Below are 15710 nucleotides of genomic sequence, written 5' to 3'. Positions count from 1 at the left end.
ATTCAGAGAAGACAACTTTCTTTTTTTTTTTTTTTTTTTTTTTTTGAGATGGAGTGTCCCTCTGTGGCCCAGGCTGGAGTGCAGTGGCTCAATCTCTGCTCACTGCAACTTCCACCTCCCAGGTTCAAGCAATTCTCCTGCCTCAGCTTCCTGAGTAGCTGGGATTACAGGTACGCACCACCATGCCTGGCTAATTTTTTTTTTTTTTTGTATTTTTAGTAGAGACGGGGTTTCAGCATGTTGATCAGGCTGGTCTTGAACTCCTGACCTCGTGATCCACCCACCTCGGCCTCCCAAAGGGCTGGGATTACAGGCGTGAGCCACCATGCCCAGCCAAGAGCTTTATTTCTTATAGAGGATTGCGTTCTATGGGGTAGCCATCCTAACAGGCTGGGAAGTGTAGCTTCTGGCAGAGACTGAAAGCAGTCACTTTGAAGGAGGAAAGGTGAGACAGGAATTTCTGCTGAACAGGTGGGCCAGGTATATATTTTCAAGAGGTTATGGGAGGAGCTATGAATATTCACAAAGGGGGAATGCACACATGCATAGTAAGCAAACGTGCATGTTACATGCGTCTCATGTTCACTTTGGGGTGCAGACAACGTTTAAATGCACCTATGTGTCAAATCTGGCCTATGTGTCAAAAGGTGACACAGAAGACACAAAGGCACTTAGTGGGCAGCCTCTGTCAGCTGGCCAGAACCAGACCATGGTTGCTGGCCTTTTCTCAAGAGAAAGCTACTGAAATCAGTCTCTTGTCTGATCAAAAGTGTAGTTATGGCTGGTGGAACAGGAGGCCAGTTAGTCGGTGTCTGGCAGTAGATGGTCTGCAATTGTTTCAGTATTGCTTATCTCCAGGCCAGGGCTTGTTTAGCTGCTAGAGAAAACAGAAAGCCTTGTGGCAGCTAGAACATAGCTTATTCTTTAAGTGCAGGGGGTGTGACTTACCCCGGGCCTCGCATGGCCTTAGGTCCTGTTTGTAATTTGATATCTCTTAGCCACAGAGTCGGTTCCATCACTCTTATGATTTCTATTTTAACACCCCTGTGCCCCTCTTTAGAGCAGGGACGTTATTTATACCTCCTTGTGTTCCTCGTGCCCAGTATCAGGTCTTCTACCTTCACTCTCTCCCTTCTCAGCTGTGAGCAGAACCTGTGAAGTTAGGGTCTTTTCCTCTTCCTAGAGTTTAAGCACTGGGGGGCTGGGACCTGGTTTGCCTTTAGGATGATGGGGCTAGACAATGAGGTAGGGGCTGTGACTTTGGCAAGTTCAGTCATTTCCCACTGGGCCCATCCAGCCATATCCTAGCTTTGGTCCCCTAGCCTGGGCCACAGCTCAGCCCTGGGCACTGTGAGAGAGGTCAGGGAGGAGCCACAGCCTTTTGCCAGCTCCCAGGCCCCAACTTCTGTGAGCATTTCTGTCCCTTGGAGAAGAAGCTGGACACAGGCTCAGAGAGCAATGAAAAAACAATGAAGGCCTTCAGGGAGGGCAATGTGCAGCCAGGTGTGTGTGTGTGTGTGTGTGTGTGTGTGTGTGTGTGTGTGTGCGCGCGCGCGCGTGTGCATGTGTGTGTGTGTGTGTCTCTTAGGTTAGGCTCTCTAAAAGCAAAGCCTGAGATGGTTGGGGCTGGGGAGTTATGGTTTAGGCAAGTGATTTGCTGGGAAAATGCTCTCAAGAGAAACTGAGGGAATGAGTGAGGCAGCCAAGCAAAGATGTGGCTCAGGAAGCTTAGTCTCAGCCTGTTTCCAGGGGAGCTCTAGAGTATGACAGTGCCATAGTCACCCCACCTCTGTGTGTGTGTGTGTGTGTGTGTGTGTGTGTGTGTGTGTGTGTGTATTGTGGGGGAAAGGGGGTAATCTCCTAGGCATTTGGCATTTCTGGCCAAGGCAGCTCTCTTGGCTAAAGGCAATTCCCTGGGGAAGGTGAGCACCCTGAGCTGTCAGCAGCTGGGGATGGATGCACCTGTCACCTTGGGGAGCCGAGAGGGGCACCGATGGCATCCACCGCCAGGACTGCTAAGATGGTGATGCTGAGTGATGACCAGTCTGTACAGATGACAAAGCCCCTTCACACAATCAGCCCACTGAAAAGCACAGCTCTCTTGCAAGGGGTTGGGGAACTGTCCCTTTCCTGAGTTCCTGGCCTGCCTGGTTCTGTCCTAGAGGTCCTGGGAGGATTCTTTCCTGGGCTCAGTGGGGTCAGGCCTCTGAGGAATGGCCTGGGGAGATCTGGGCTGACCCCTCCCAGACACACTCAGGAGGGAGCCCCAGACTTCTGGCCTTGGCGCCTCTTCTCTAAACCTCCTCCTCCATCCTCTCCCGCCAGCTCCAGCCCAGGCGCAGATCGTGCATGCGGGCCAGGCATGTGTGGTGAAAGAGGACAATATCAGCGAGCGTGTCTACACCATCCGGGAGGGGGACACCCTCATGCTGCAGTGCCTTGTAACAGGGCACCCTCGACCCCAGGTAAAACCCCAGCCCAGCCTTGCTCAGGCCCCTCCTACCCTCACCTTGCCTAGGCTCAGCACTTAAGAAGAGGCAGCAGGAGATGAGGACTCACGATGCACCGCAGCATGGAGGCAGAGGACAGGAGATGGGGGCTGGGGAAATAGCAGGAAAATTAACTCTGTGGGGAAGGTCTGGAGGCTATGGGCTCATTCACCTGAAAACATGGACGGCTGAGGGGAAAAATGGAATGCCGGTTGTTCAATTCCACTCCATTCCACGGATCTGTTGAGCAGACACATCCTTAAATGCACTTTCTAATGTGTCTGTGGGCAGACCATGTGCCAGGCACGGTGCCAGGCACTTTCTCCAGTGTTTTCCCTTTGGAGCCTCACAGCTGTGCAGTGAGGAAGGCATTAGTGACCCCCTTTTGCAGCTGAGGAATTTGCAACTCAGCGAGTTTGGGTAAACTCCCAAGTGCACGCAGCTCTTGTGAGGACGGAAGCAGACATTGAATCCAGAACCAGTGTCCTCTTAGCTTACTCTGCTTCCTCCCAGCATGTCCATCTTTGAGTTGGGAACTTCAGGAGTGAAAATCAGCATAGAAAACGTGATCTCTATCTAATTCAGGTTTCTGGCAGGCAAGCTTCACACCCTTGAGGTTCAAAGATCCAAAGCAATTAGAAAGAAACAGAAAATAAGAATCTGGGAATGCCAGATGAATTTTGTCACAGTCGAAGTGTATGGCTCAGGCAGGAAGCACTGGCCCGTGATCACTGAGAGCTGAGGGGAGGAAGTAGGGAGGAGGTGGGCTGAAGGGATGGGAGGAATTTGCTGGTGAGCTACTGTGACCTTTAATAGCAACAGAAAGGGTGACAATTGGATCCTAGAAAGGACAGTGAAATACAAAATTCTTTTTTCTAGATCATTTTGGGAACATAGATAGCTTTAGTAGGTTCGGCCTTGAGACAGGCAGATGGACAAAAAACTATGATCACTGTTGCTCCTTGTTAAAGGCGTGTTTTAGAAGGGAAAACAATGCTGCTGGAGTAGGTCGATGTCTGTGTCAGGTGTGATCATTAAAGGATGGATGGTCCTCCCTAAAAGCCAGTGAGGCCACTGGGTCATTCTCCCTAAGGCTGCACTGGCCATCTGTGTGTGTCCCCTTGGGTGTCCCTGTATGGGTCATGTGTGGTTGTGGCTGTGTGTATGTGTACCTGGTTTTCTATTTCCATCAGTGGTTTCATTCGTTCTACCAGCCAGGCGCAAACCCTTGGGCTCATATTTGACCTTGCATCTTCTCATTCCTCACATCTAGCCAGACTCTGAGGCCTTCCTTGTTTTCTTTTCTTTTCTTTTCTTTTTTTTTTTTTTGAGATGGGGTCTCACTTTGTTGCCCAGGCTGAGTGCAGTGGTGTGATCACAGCTTACTGTAGCCTCGACCTCCTGTGCTCAAGTGATCCTCCCACCTCATCTGACCAAGTAGCTGAGACCACGGGTGTGTGTCACCATGCCTGGATCATTTTTAATTTTTTTTGTAGATACAGGGTGTCCCTATGTTACCCAGGCTGGTCTTGAACTTCTGGCTTCAAGCCTAGAACTCTTGCTTGAACTCTGGTCTTGAACTCCTGCTTCAGCCTCCCTAAGTGCTGAGATTACAGATGTGAAGCACTGTACTGGCACGCCTTTCTTTTTATGTTTCTTGCATGGGTCTTCTCTTCTCTTTTCTTCATTACCCCTCTGGGTCAGCCTATCAGTCCTGTCGCTTGGACCATTGCAGTAGACTCTAAACTGACTTCCCAATCTCTCACCTCACCCCTTCTCCCATCTATTATTTTTTTTTCGAGATAGGGTCTTGCTGTGTCGCCCAGGCTGGAGTGTAGTTGTACAATAAGGCTCACTGCAGCCTTGACCTTCTGGGCTCAAGCAATCCTTCCCCCTCAGCCTCCCAAGTACCTGGGACTACACGCATGTGCCTCCATGCCCAGCTAATTTTTCTTTTCTTTTTTGTTTTCAGAGACAGGTTTTCACCATGTTGCCTATGCTGGTCTTGACCTCCTGGGCTCAAGTGATCCTCCTGCCTCAGCCTCTCAAAGTGCGGGGATTATGGGCATGAGCCATTGCACCCAGCCCCCTTCAATCCGTTCCTGCACTTTGCTACCAGAATGATAACCCCTGTTGCGCTACATCATATCACTCCCCTGCTCAGAGATGTTCAATGGCTCCCCTTCATTTACCAGATTCATTCAAGCTCCTAGGGATGGAATCGAAGACCTTCTACAATCTGGCCTCCACCTGCCTCTCTTGTCTGATCTCCCACTGCCACCCTCCTCACACCCTGTGCTCTAGTCAGACTTGCCTCCCCATCATCCCCAAGTACACATCTGTTCATTCCTGCTTTAGCCAAAGTTGCTTGCCTCTCCTAAAATGCCTTCTAGCTTTTTTGCTTGTTTCATTATAAGAAATATTTATTGAGCACCTGCTACATGCCAAGCAAAGTTGTGGGTCCTAAAGATGCCCCTATAGTTTCTGTTCTCATGGAGCATCCAGACTACTAGAGAAACAAGGGAAATATCATCTCATGGCCCACTTAGTGGTCAAGATGGGGGACTAAGGGACTGAGGGAACATGGAGTGCCTCACTCCAAACAAGCTGTGAGAAGGAGGGATATCTGGGGGCCAGAAATGCAGACAGAATCTACAGTGATGGCAGGTAGCAGAAGTTGAGGAGCCGAGCCCATGAAGAGACTGGCACTGCATACACACTACTGATAATTGTATTAACACACACATAAGGGGTATGCATTGAGGCTACAGGTCCATCCATGGCTGGGAGCTGGAATTGAACTCTACCTAAAGCTGGAAACTCAACAAGAGTGGCATCATCTATGAATGAGGACCAGAAGATCTCTGTCCCACAGCCCAGAGTCACTGCAGGGAACAGACTCTCCTTCAGGGTGTGGATAAAAATGCAGCCACCTATGAGATAGCATAACCCTAAACCTGTCTGTATTTTGCAATATCCAAATAGTGAGGAAACCCTAACCTGAGAAACCAACATAAAAATGTTTTGGACATATGAATCCATGATCTTCAGTATAGGCAACCACCTATACCCAAGTAGTGAATGAGAAACAGGACCATAAAGGTCCAAGTAGGACTTCTATGGAAGATAATCCCACTGAGTACAAACCTGTGGAGTAAAATTTTAAAATATTAAAAAATACAGTGCCAGAAGAGTCAGTCCATAGACCCAACAAGGTGAATAATTCACAACTGAGGAACTAGAGAAAATAGAGCAATTTGAAAGGATCTTCAAAATTTAAAAAAATTAAATATTGGAAGAGATAATGGAAGGAATAGAATCCATAATACAGGAGATTATAACACCTGATCAGTTAGGTACAGAAATTAGCAAACAAAAATCCTAGAAATAAAAATAATACAGTCTTTAAAAATGTTGGCCTCAGTACCCTAGAGATAGCTAAAGAAAAAATTAGTGAATTGGAATAATAGATCTGAGGAAATCAGCCATGCATTTCCAATGGAGTCCAGGGAAGACAAAGAGACAGGAGATGTGAAAAAGAAGTTGAGAGACATGGAGGATAGAATGAGAAGCTACAACATAAATTTAGGCATTCCAGAAGGAATGAATAGAAAAAGAGGAGGCAACATTTAAAGAGATGAAGGACCAGGTGCAGTGGCTCACACCTGTAATCCTAGCACTTTGGGAGACCAAGGTGGGAGGAGTGCTTCAGGCCAGGTGTTCAAGACCAGCCTGGGCAACATAGTGAGACCCTAGCTCTACCAAAAAAAAAAAAAAAAAAATTAGCCAGGTGTGATGGCACACACCTGTAGTCCTAGCTACTTGGGAGTCTGTGGCAGGAGGATCCTTGAGCCCAAGAGTACCACTGCACTCCAGCCTGGGTGACAGAGCAAGACCTCATCTCTAGTGATTAAAAAAGAGAGAGAGAGAGATAAAGACTGAGAATTTTGTAGAATTGAAAAAAGGTAGGAACTCTTAGATGCATAAAGCATACCAAGGCTTGAGCAGTATGTAAACAAACTCCATCTAGACAAAATGTTTTATGTAAACATAAAACATCGAGTACAAAAGGATCAAATGTTTTTATGTCCCTGTTATCTCTCCAAAGCACTCTCTGATCTGGTATGTCTTGCCTGAAACTGCCTCTAACTTTTCCCAGGTTTTGTAACCTCTAGCTCCATGAGGGTAGAGTCAAATGCGGGCAGGGGATGAGAGCAGCAACACTGTGGTCCTGGGTGGTCCCTCCCTGCATGAGAAAGGTTGCCCTTTCACCCCTTCTCCCCAGCCTTGCTTTTCTGGCCTCTGGCCTGACCTGTTCACGAGGATCAGGCTGCCTGCCCTGTCTCTGTAATAAACAAGCCTCCCTACTTAAAGACTGAAGTCCCTACCCACTGCCCCTACCTCTACCCCACTCCTTAGACTTAGTTATCTAGAACTGATCTGTTTTTCTTAAAACTCTGGCACCTTGAGTAGTAGACTTAGGTTTCTCATGCAATCCTTGATATTTTTCTATAATCTAAGACAATATTAATAATAATAGAAATTTGTTGAGTGACTAATGTATACCAGACACCGCACATAGGGGATTTATATACTTGCTTTGTAAACCTCATAATAATCTTGCAGAGTGGATATCATGGTGTATTAATCATGTATTACTGCATAACAAATGCTCCAAAACTTAGGGGCTTCAAACAACATGTACTGTCTCACAGTTCCTGTGGGACAGGAACCCAGGAGCAGCTTAGCTGGCTGGCTGTGGCTCAGGGTTTCTCACAAGGCTGCAATCCAGCTGTCAGCCAGGGGTGCAGTCATTGGAGGATGACTGAGACTGGAGGATATACTTCCAAGCTAACTCACGCGGCTGTTGGCCTGAGGCTTCAATTCATCCCCAAGTGAGCCCCTCCATTGGGCGGCTCAGGACCTGATAGCTGGCTTTCCCTGGAATGACTGACCAAGATGGAAATCAGTATTTTTTTTTTTTTTTTTTTTTTGAAACAGTCTCGCTCCGTTGCCCAGGCTGGAGTGCAGTGACCTGATCTCGGCTCACTGCAACCCCCGCCTCCTGGGTTCAAGCTATTCTCCTGTCTCAGCTTCCTGAGTAGCTGGGACCACAGGCGCGCGCCATAACGCCCGGCTAATTTTTGTATTTTTAGTAGAGCCGTGGTTTCACCATGTTGGCCAGGCTGGTCTCGAACTCCTGAGCTCAGGTGATCCGCCCGCTTGGCCTCCCGAAGTGCTGGGATTAGTGGCGTGAGCCACCGTGCCCGGCCGAATCCATGCTCTTAACCACAGCACTGCGTGCCCCATTTAAAGCCTCTTCCCTCTGATCCCGGATTCCCCAGCTCTTGACTCCGTGGCATCCTACCCCGTCTGTGCATTCCCACGAGTCTGTCTGGGTTCGTTTCCTAGGCCTGCGTGTGCCCCACGTGCGCTTATGAAAAAGTATGGGAGAAAGGGGGTGCCGTTGCAGGGCACTCAGCGCTGAGGCCCCCACCCCGTGTGAGTCTGACAGTCTGACTCTGCCCCGCCTGGCGGCCCAGGTACGGTGGACCAAGACGGCAGGTAGCGCCTCGGACAAATTCCAGGAGACATCGGTGTTCAACGAGACGCTGCGCATCGAGCGTATTGCACGCACGCAGGGCGGCCGCTACTACTGCAAGGCTGAGAACGGCGTAGGGGTGCCGGCCATCAAGTCCATCCGCGTGGACGTGCAGTGTGAGTTGAGGCCCCCCTCTCTCCCCGGGCCCTGACAGCCCAGCCCGGGCCAGAGGGCGCCCCTGGGATGAGGTGAGGTGGGGAAGTGGGGATGGGGTGGAACGGAGAAGCTGACCTCAGTGGAGGAGCCTAAGAGGTACCGGGCGGTGTGTACCACCCTCTACCATCTACACCTTCGCACCTGTAATCCCATATGAACCTTGCAACTTCCCTTGAGGTGAGCAGGGAGGGCAGGATGGGTTGACTTACACTCCTGCAGATGAGAAAACTGAGGTCCCATGTGATTTGCCCACAGGCATGGAGCGGGGTAGCCTCAGAGCTGAGAAGAGGACACAGATCTCTTCCCCATTGTCCGCTGCCCTTCCCACAGTACCTCATCTCTCTGCTTTTGTCCTGCTGCAGCTCTGAGATTTCCCTCCTTACTACATTACATATAGGACCAAGCCCCACTCCCCAAGTCCTAGCTGCTAGCTGCATGAGAAGCCGCCAGTCCCTACCTGCTCACCACGGGTAATCCTTTAGCCCGAGGAGCCTGTTTTCCTGAGTCATCTGTCAGGCTGAGTCAGGTACCCAGAAACTGTTGGCCCAGGCCCAGGAGCCTGTCTGGCACCATTTTAAGGCTTATAATGAACCTACCTATTAGCTATACATCCTCCCACTCCCTAAGTGGGACTCAGTAGAGTGATGAACACTGACACCCCAGACCTCTCTTCTGTCCCTCATCAGCCAGCCAGGGTCCTGCCAAACCCTGGAGCTGAGGGCCATTTCTTAGGTTATTGGCCCTGGAAGAGGCTGGCAGGCATAGCCTGGACCCCACCAATGCCCACCTCCTCTCATGGCCATGGTGGTGACTTCTATCCCAGTAGGCTGTGGAAGGGGCAGAATGATGGGCTGCTGGAACATTCGTTGGAAGATGTTGGAATGTGTACTGTCAATGCCTGTGACTCACAGCCATACATTAAGCTCTCTAGGGGACCCTTTAAAAAAACGGATGCCTGGGCCTGCCTTCCAGAGATTCTGATGTAATTGATCAGGGGTGGGCCCAAATATCGATTCTTTCTTAAGCTTTTTAATTATTTTTTTAAAGTGAGGATTAATCAATAGAGTGTACTAATCTTAAGTGCAAAGGTTAATGATATTTTACATATGTGTGTGTGTAAACAACTTCCAGTTCAAGAGATAGAACATTTCCAGGACTCTAGGAAGTTCCTTCATGCCCCCTCCCAGTCAATAATTCCCCCCCGGGAGGCAATCATTGTTCTGACTTTTGACAATATCAATGAGCTCTGCCAGGCATCAGTATTAAAAAGAAAATCTCCATGTAATGCTCTTGGGCAAACAGGGCCAAGAACTACTAAGCTACCTTAGTTTACCAATGAGGAAACAGGCCCAGAGAGAGAAGGGACTTAGGTGGGTCACACTACAAATTAACAGCTAAACTAGGATTTGAAGAAGCAGCTGCTTCCTCCATCCCATGATGGGAGATTGCAAAGCTAGACACCCTCATGCGGGTCCCTGGGAGGCACAGCTCAGAGGAAGTCTGGGAAGGCATCAAGTCCTGTCGTCTTGGCCGGATGCAGTGGTTCACACCTGTCATCCCAGCATTTCGGGAGGCTGAGGCGGGAGGATTGCTTGAGCCCAGGAGTTCAAGAACAGTCTGGGCAATACAGTGAAACCCTGTCTGTACAAAAAATACAAAAATTAGCCGGGTGTGGTGATGCATGCCTGTAGTCCCAGTTATTCAGGAGGCTGAGGTGGGAGGATCAATTGAGCCCAGGAGGTTGAGGCTGCAGTGAGCAATGATTGCACCATTCCCCTTCAGCCTGGGTGACAGAGTGAGACTCTGTCTCAAAAAAAAAAAAAAAAGAAAGAGTCCGGGCACAGTGGCTGATGCCTATAATCCCAGCACTTTGGGAGGCGGAGGTGGGCAGATCACAAGCTCAGGAGATGGAGACCATCCTGGCCAACATGGTGAAACCCTGCCTCTACTAAAAATACAAAAATTAGCTGGGCATGGTGGCATATGCCTGTAATCCCAGCTACTTGGGAGGCTGAGGCAGGAGAATTGCTTGAACCAGGGAATCGGAGGTTGCAGTGAGCCAAGATTGTGCCACTGTACTCCAGCCTGGTGACAGAGCGAGACTCTGTCTCAAAAGAAAAAAAAAAAGAAAAGGAAAAAGTCCTATCCCCTGCCTCTAACAGGTTAGTTAAGCTTGCAGGGCTGGGAGGGCATCTGGCAATCTGGAAATGTCTGTTGAGGGTGGCTCAGCTCTTCCTAAGGGCTGCCAGGAGCCTGAGCCCCCCAACCTTGGGGTCACCCAGTCCTGACTCCATGGGGGCTGTGCCCTTGCAGACCTGGATGAGCCAATGCTGACAGTGCACCAGACGGTGAGCGATGTGCGAGGCAACTTCTACCAGGAGAAGACGGTGTTCCTGCGCTGTACTGTCAACTCCAACCCGCCTGCCCGCTTCATCTGGAAGCGGGGTTCCGATACCCTATCCCACAGCCAGGACAATGGGGTTGACATCTATGAGCCCCTCTACACTCAGGTCAGGATGGGCAGCTGGCTCGCCCCATACCACTTCTGCATCCAACAGGGGAGGGGGGCATGGGGCTGAGGTTTTGGGACTGCCTTGACTTCAACAATTCTATTCTTACTTTGGAAACACACATTCTGATTGGAGTTCAGACAGCCTGGGGCAGAAAAATCAGATGGAAAGGCCAGGGAGCAGCAATGAGGGCAGGATTGTCCCCGAGGCAACATGTCCTCCAGGAACATTGCTAGTTAGGAAAAGGCACCCCTAGGGGCAGACAGGTCATCCCAGTCTGCTGCTGGGTGGCAGAGTATTGGGAACCTGTGGCCAGGCACAGCAGGATCTGGGGGCGAGGAGATGACTCCTCTTCCCATGGGCCCTGATAGTCCCAGGAGATGGTGGTGATGCCATTCTGCCAAGGAGGGCTTTCAGCGGTGGCTGCAGGCCAGCCCCATGTTTGTGTGGGTTGTACGAGTAAGTTCCCTTCTTACCCCTCCGTTTCCTAGACTGGAGAAACCCAGGCCTGGTACCTGCCAGTGTGCACAAGGGCAACCTCAGACCCAGAGAATCCCATGATGAGGCACTGCCAAGGCTATGGAGAGTGTAGCATCCACCCCAGGCTCAGGACCCCTGGGGCTAAATGGTGAGGGTGGGGTTGGGGATGGGAAGAGGGGAATTAGACAGGTATTTATGGTAGGCTCTGGTGCTGGGTGAATGAGTATGCGGGATCCCTGGAGACTCAAGCAGGCACCTCACCCCAGTGGTCCACTGCTGCCCAGGGGGAGACCAAGGTCCTGAAGCTGAAGAACCTGCGGCCCCAGGACTATGCCAGCTACACCTGCCAGGTGTCTGTGCGTAACGTGTGTGGCATCCCAGACAAGGCCATCACCTTCCGGCTCACCAACACCACGGGTACAGGCATTTTCCTCCCCATACTCCTTCCCTACCTGAGCTAACTCCCAACCAGGAGATAGTGCCCCACCCCACAGGGACTCCAGGCACACTGCCACTAATGTCTGGCCCCTCCCCTTCCCTTCCTGCTCCGTCTTCTCCCCTCTCATCTCCCCTGAGGGCTTCTCCAGCCTCTATGGTTTTCCTAGCCCCTTACTCTCCCCAACATCCAGCCCTGCCTCACAGTCCCCTAAGACCCACCTCCTTGTCCTCTTAGCACCACCAGCCCTGAAGCTGTCTGTGAACGAAACTCTGGTGGTGAACCCTGGGGAGAATGTGACGGTGCAGTGTCTGCTGACAGGCGGTGATCCCCTCCCCCAGCTGCAGTGGTCCCATGGGCCTGGCCCACTGCCCCTGGGTGCTCTGGCCCAGGGTGGCACCCTCAGCATCCCTTCAGTGCAGGCCCGGGACTCTGGCTACTACAACTGCACAGCCACCAACAATGTGGGCAACCCTGCCAAGAAGACTGTCAACCTGCTGGTGCGATGTACGTGGCCTCAGAAGGGGTGGGAGGGAAGTTGTGAGGCAGACAAGGTCCCTGGTCTTTGGGAGCTACCGATGAACTAGGAAAGGGGCCTGTCTGCTTCTCCTTGGTAGATGAGTCATGCAGAGGATGTTCCACGCCCTTCGATTTCCCTGCAATTCAGCTAACTGCCAGCAGATGGCAGAAGGAATAAAATTTGTATAAAGCTTTATTGACAGTTGACAATCTACATTTCCAAATGTAACCTCAACAATCCAAGAAGTAGGAAGGGCTAGGATTGATTACCTACATTTTTTTTTAAGATTGGGAAACTGAGGCTGCAAAAGCTAAATGGGGACATTCTAGGCTTCAAGAGTAATTTCCTGGCTTTCTCCCTGTACAGTGGTTTCTATGTGATTAACTGAATTTAAGTGAAAATAACACACATTTCCATATGCCCTATATGGAAATATTTATTAGGGAAGTATTTAAGTGAATCTGAAGATAATTACTAAGTGAAAAATGATAGAAAACTTTGAGCACAGTCTAAAGAAGTATAAACATTTTTCTTATTAAACCTCAGCCTCAGTAATTAACTGCTCACTATGATCTTGATTTTGACACTCTGAATTAAGGAGAAAACTAAATTTTTCTGCTTGTGCAGCTTTAGGGATTTTTGTTTGTTTGTTTTCTTTTCTTTAAAATATATTTTGGCTACCTGAGAGCATCGATTCAAGTTGCCCTGAATATACACTCCCTGTTTGGTTTTGGTTGTTCTTTTTAAAGATCCAGGCTTGTTTCCAGCTCTTTAGCACTTGAACATAAAGTACAGCTTCTGCCGAACTCCACTGAGAGTCACTGATTACATGGACTCTCTTCATCTCTCACTGACCAGTCAGTTTCTTTCTGACTCTCCTCACAGAAAGAAACTAGCTCTCTGTGACTTTTTACTTAATCAGAGCAAGAAAGAAGGTTAAAAACTGAGACTAATGACTACTTTTTCCTTCGATGGTACTTTTCCCATCAGAAGATTATTTTTCTCCACCTGATTCCATTTGGCCTTTTAAGCCTGGGTTGGTAAGATCTCAATTTACATCAAATACTTATGGTCACCTCTTAGGGTGGCTGTAGAGCCTGCCTTTCCCAGCACAGACCTGACTTGTGCCTGTTGTGCCAGTGTCCTGTCCAGAAGGTTGGGTACCTGATTAAAAACTCGATTTAACTCTTGGCTTATTTCAAACATGATCCACATTTTTTTAAGAGGCCAGACCTTTTTCTTTCTAAATGCTGTGTTTTTATGTAATTGCATGTAAAGTGATCATATTGGTCTCTTATTACAAAAATTACACTCACTTATTACAAAGAGTGAAACAGCACAAAAGAGTGAAATGTAAGAATTCAATTGTCAATTCTCCTCAGTTCCACTCTCTAGATAGAACCACTATTATATTCTAGTGCATGCTTCCAAATGTGTATTTTGCATATTTAAGGTTTAAAATAATGATAAAAACAAAGCATTGTAGTGGTCAAGAGCTCAGACTCTGAGTTTGAATTCAAGATTGGCTACTTTTTTGGGCAAGTTACTTAAGCTGTCTGAGCCTCAGTTCCCTTCTTTGTAAAATGGGGGTAATAAAGCATCTCCTTCAGAGATTCTGGGATGGGTTAAACTAGTAAATCCATGTTAAGTGCTTGGAACAGTGCCTCTCACATAGTGTATATTCTGTTATTACCAAACCTGCTTTTCTGCAGTGACCTTTTTTGAACTTTTAAAGCACATCTGAACAAATGAAACAATTCCCAGGCAGAGAAAAGTGATAGTTTCACCTGGGGGAGTTGTAGCCCCCTATCCCCAGAAGGGCCAGCTAGAGGGGAGAAGCTGGGTCTGGGTTGGGGTGGGGCATGGACCCCTGGAGTCAGGCCAACCCCAACTACCCTTCCCTCCCCATCCACTCACAGCCATGAAGAACGCTACATTCCAGATCACTCCTGACGTGATCAAAGAGAGTGAGAACATCCAGCTGGGCCAGGACCTGAAGCTATCGTGCCACGTGGATGCAGTGCCCCAGGAGAAGGTGACCTACCAGTGGTTCAAGAATGGCAAGCCGGCACGCATGTCCAAGCGGCTGCTGGTGACCCGCAATGATCCTGAGCTGCCCGCAGTCACCAGCAGCCTAGAGCTCATTGACCTGCACTTCAGTGACTATGGCACCTACCTGTGCATGGCTTCTTTCCCAGGGGCACCCGTGCCCGACCTCAGCGTCGAGGTCAACATCTCCTCTGAGACAGGTGGGCAGCTGGAGGGGCACTGGGGAAATGTGAGGGGGGTGAAGAGGCCCACAGACAGGAGGTAGTGGGGAGGCAACGGCTTGGGAAAGGGAAGCCAGAGTGAGGAGGCCACCATTTGTTCATGCCACATGCTTTTATTGAGTCTCTGTTAATATGCCAGCCACTGTGCTAGGTCCTGGGGTAGAGTGGTGGGCAAAACAGGCTCTGCCCTCATAGAGCTTAGGAGGAAAGGCAAACACGTTTCAGATAGTCTCACAAATAAATATATCATTGCAAACTGTGATACATGAGAGTCTGGAAAGAGTTCCCTGAGGGCAGTGCAGCCTCAAAGGGAGAGACTACTCTTTAGCCTGTACGGTGTGTAGAGGGCTTGGGAGTTGGAATGTCTTAGAGCCAGAGCAGGGGCCCAGGGCTGTTTCCTCCATTTGGCTCATAGGCCTGATGCCTAGGGCATGGAAGTGTCTTAAGGGCCCGGAAAAATAAATTAATTGGTTCCAAAATACAAAGTAACAACTGCACAATTCAAGCCAATAAATGCATAAATGTTTATAGAGTATATATTATACTAACAAGATCACTGACCTCAGCTTGCCTTGTAGAGCTATTTACAAATAAGAACTTTGTATTTAAATTATATTTAATGTGGAACATGGGTACATTTTAATTTGTTTGATGTAATGTGCAATGGGACTCATGGAAGTCTTCAAAAGACCCTCTGATTGGGCAATGTGTTGGGTTGAATTAAGTTCTGCCGTGAATAAAAGAAATTAACAGTGTTATTAACAGAAATAACCCTAATTAACAGTGGCTTAAACTAGCTAGATGTGTATTTCTTCTTCATGTAAAACTGTGCTGGTGAGCACTCAGGGCTAGCATAGGGGCTCTGCTCCACCAAGTCCTCAGGGCCCCAGGCTCCACCTGGCTTGCTCTTCCATCATCCTTAGCATGTGCCACGTTGCCCATGATGGCAGTTCCAGCTGCAGCCATTATTCTGCATTCTTTTCTGCAGGAAGGAGAAGAGGGGTACAGCTTCTTTTAAACGCCCTCATTTTCCTTAGTATCCCATTGGCGAGAATTTAGTCACGTGGCTGTAGCTAAGGATAATGCAGGCTGGGAGATGTACTCTTTTTTCTGGGTGGCTAATAAGCCCTGCTGAAAACTAGGTATCCTATTACTTAGGACGAAAGGGCAAGGATGTTGTAGGACAGACTAGCAGCCTGTGATAACACACTAGGGCAAGAGAAGATGAAGTCTTTAAATAGGCCAGG

At 49.0% G+C, this 15710-nt stretch overlaps 1 protein-coding gene across 2 annotated transcripts in view; it reads left to right on the top strand.

Moving 5' to 3' along the window:
• MDGA1 (MAM domain containing glycosylphosphatidylinositol anchor 1) overlaps positions 1-15710 on the top strand; it is a 64292-nt gene that overhangs the window by 30463 nt on the left and 18119 nt on the right. For both annotated transcript variants that reach the window (XM_004043948.5, XM_019030037.4), the window contains exons 2-7: positions 2326-2465; positions 8033-8207; positions 10561-10757; positions 11522-11654; positions 11911-12180; positions 14113-14442. In XM_004043948.5, the coding sequence (XP_004043996.2) occupies positions 2326-2465; positions 8033-8207; positions 10561-10757; positions 11522-11654; positions 11911-12180; positions 14113-14442 (1245 nt within the window). The remainder of the gene's footprint in view (positions 1-2325; positions 2466-8032; positions 8208-10560; positions 10758-11521; positions 11655-11910; positions 12181-14112; positions 14443-15710) is intronic.

Source organism: Gorilla gorilla, chromosome 5 (assembly GCF_029281585.2).
Source record: "Gorilla gorilla gorilla isolate KB3781 chromosome 5, NHGRI_mGorGor1-v2.1_pri, whole genome shotgun sequence".
In the NCBI taxonomy this organism is placed as follows: domain Eukaryota; kingdom Metazoa; phylum Chordata; class Mammalia; order Primates; family Hominidae; genus Gorilla; species Gorilla gorilla.
This window is presented reverse-complemented; position numbering and strand designations above follow the sequence as displayed.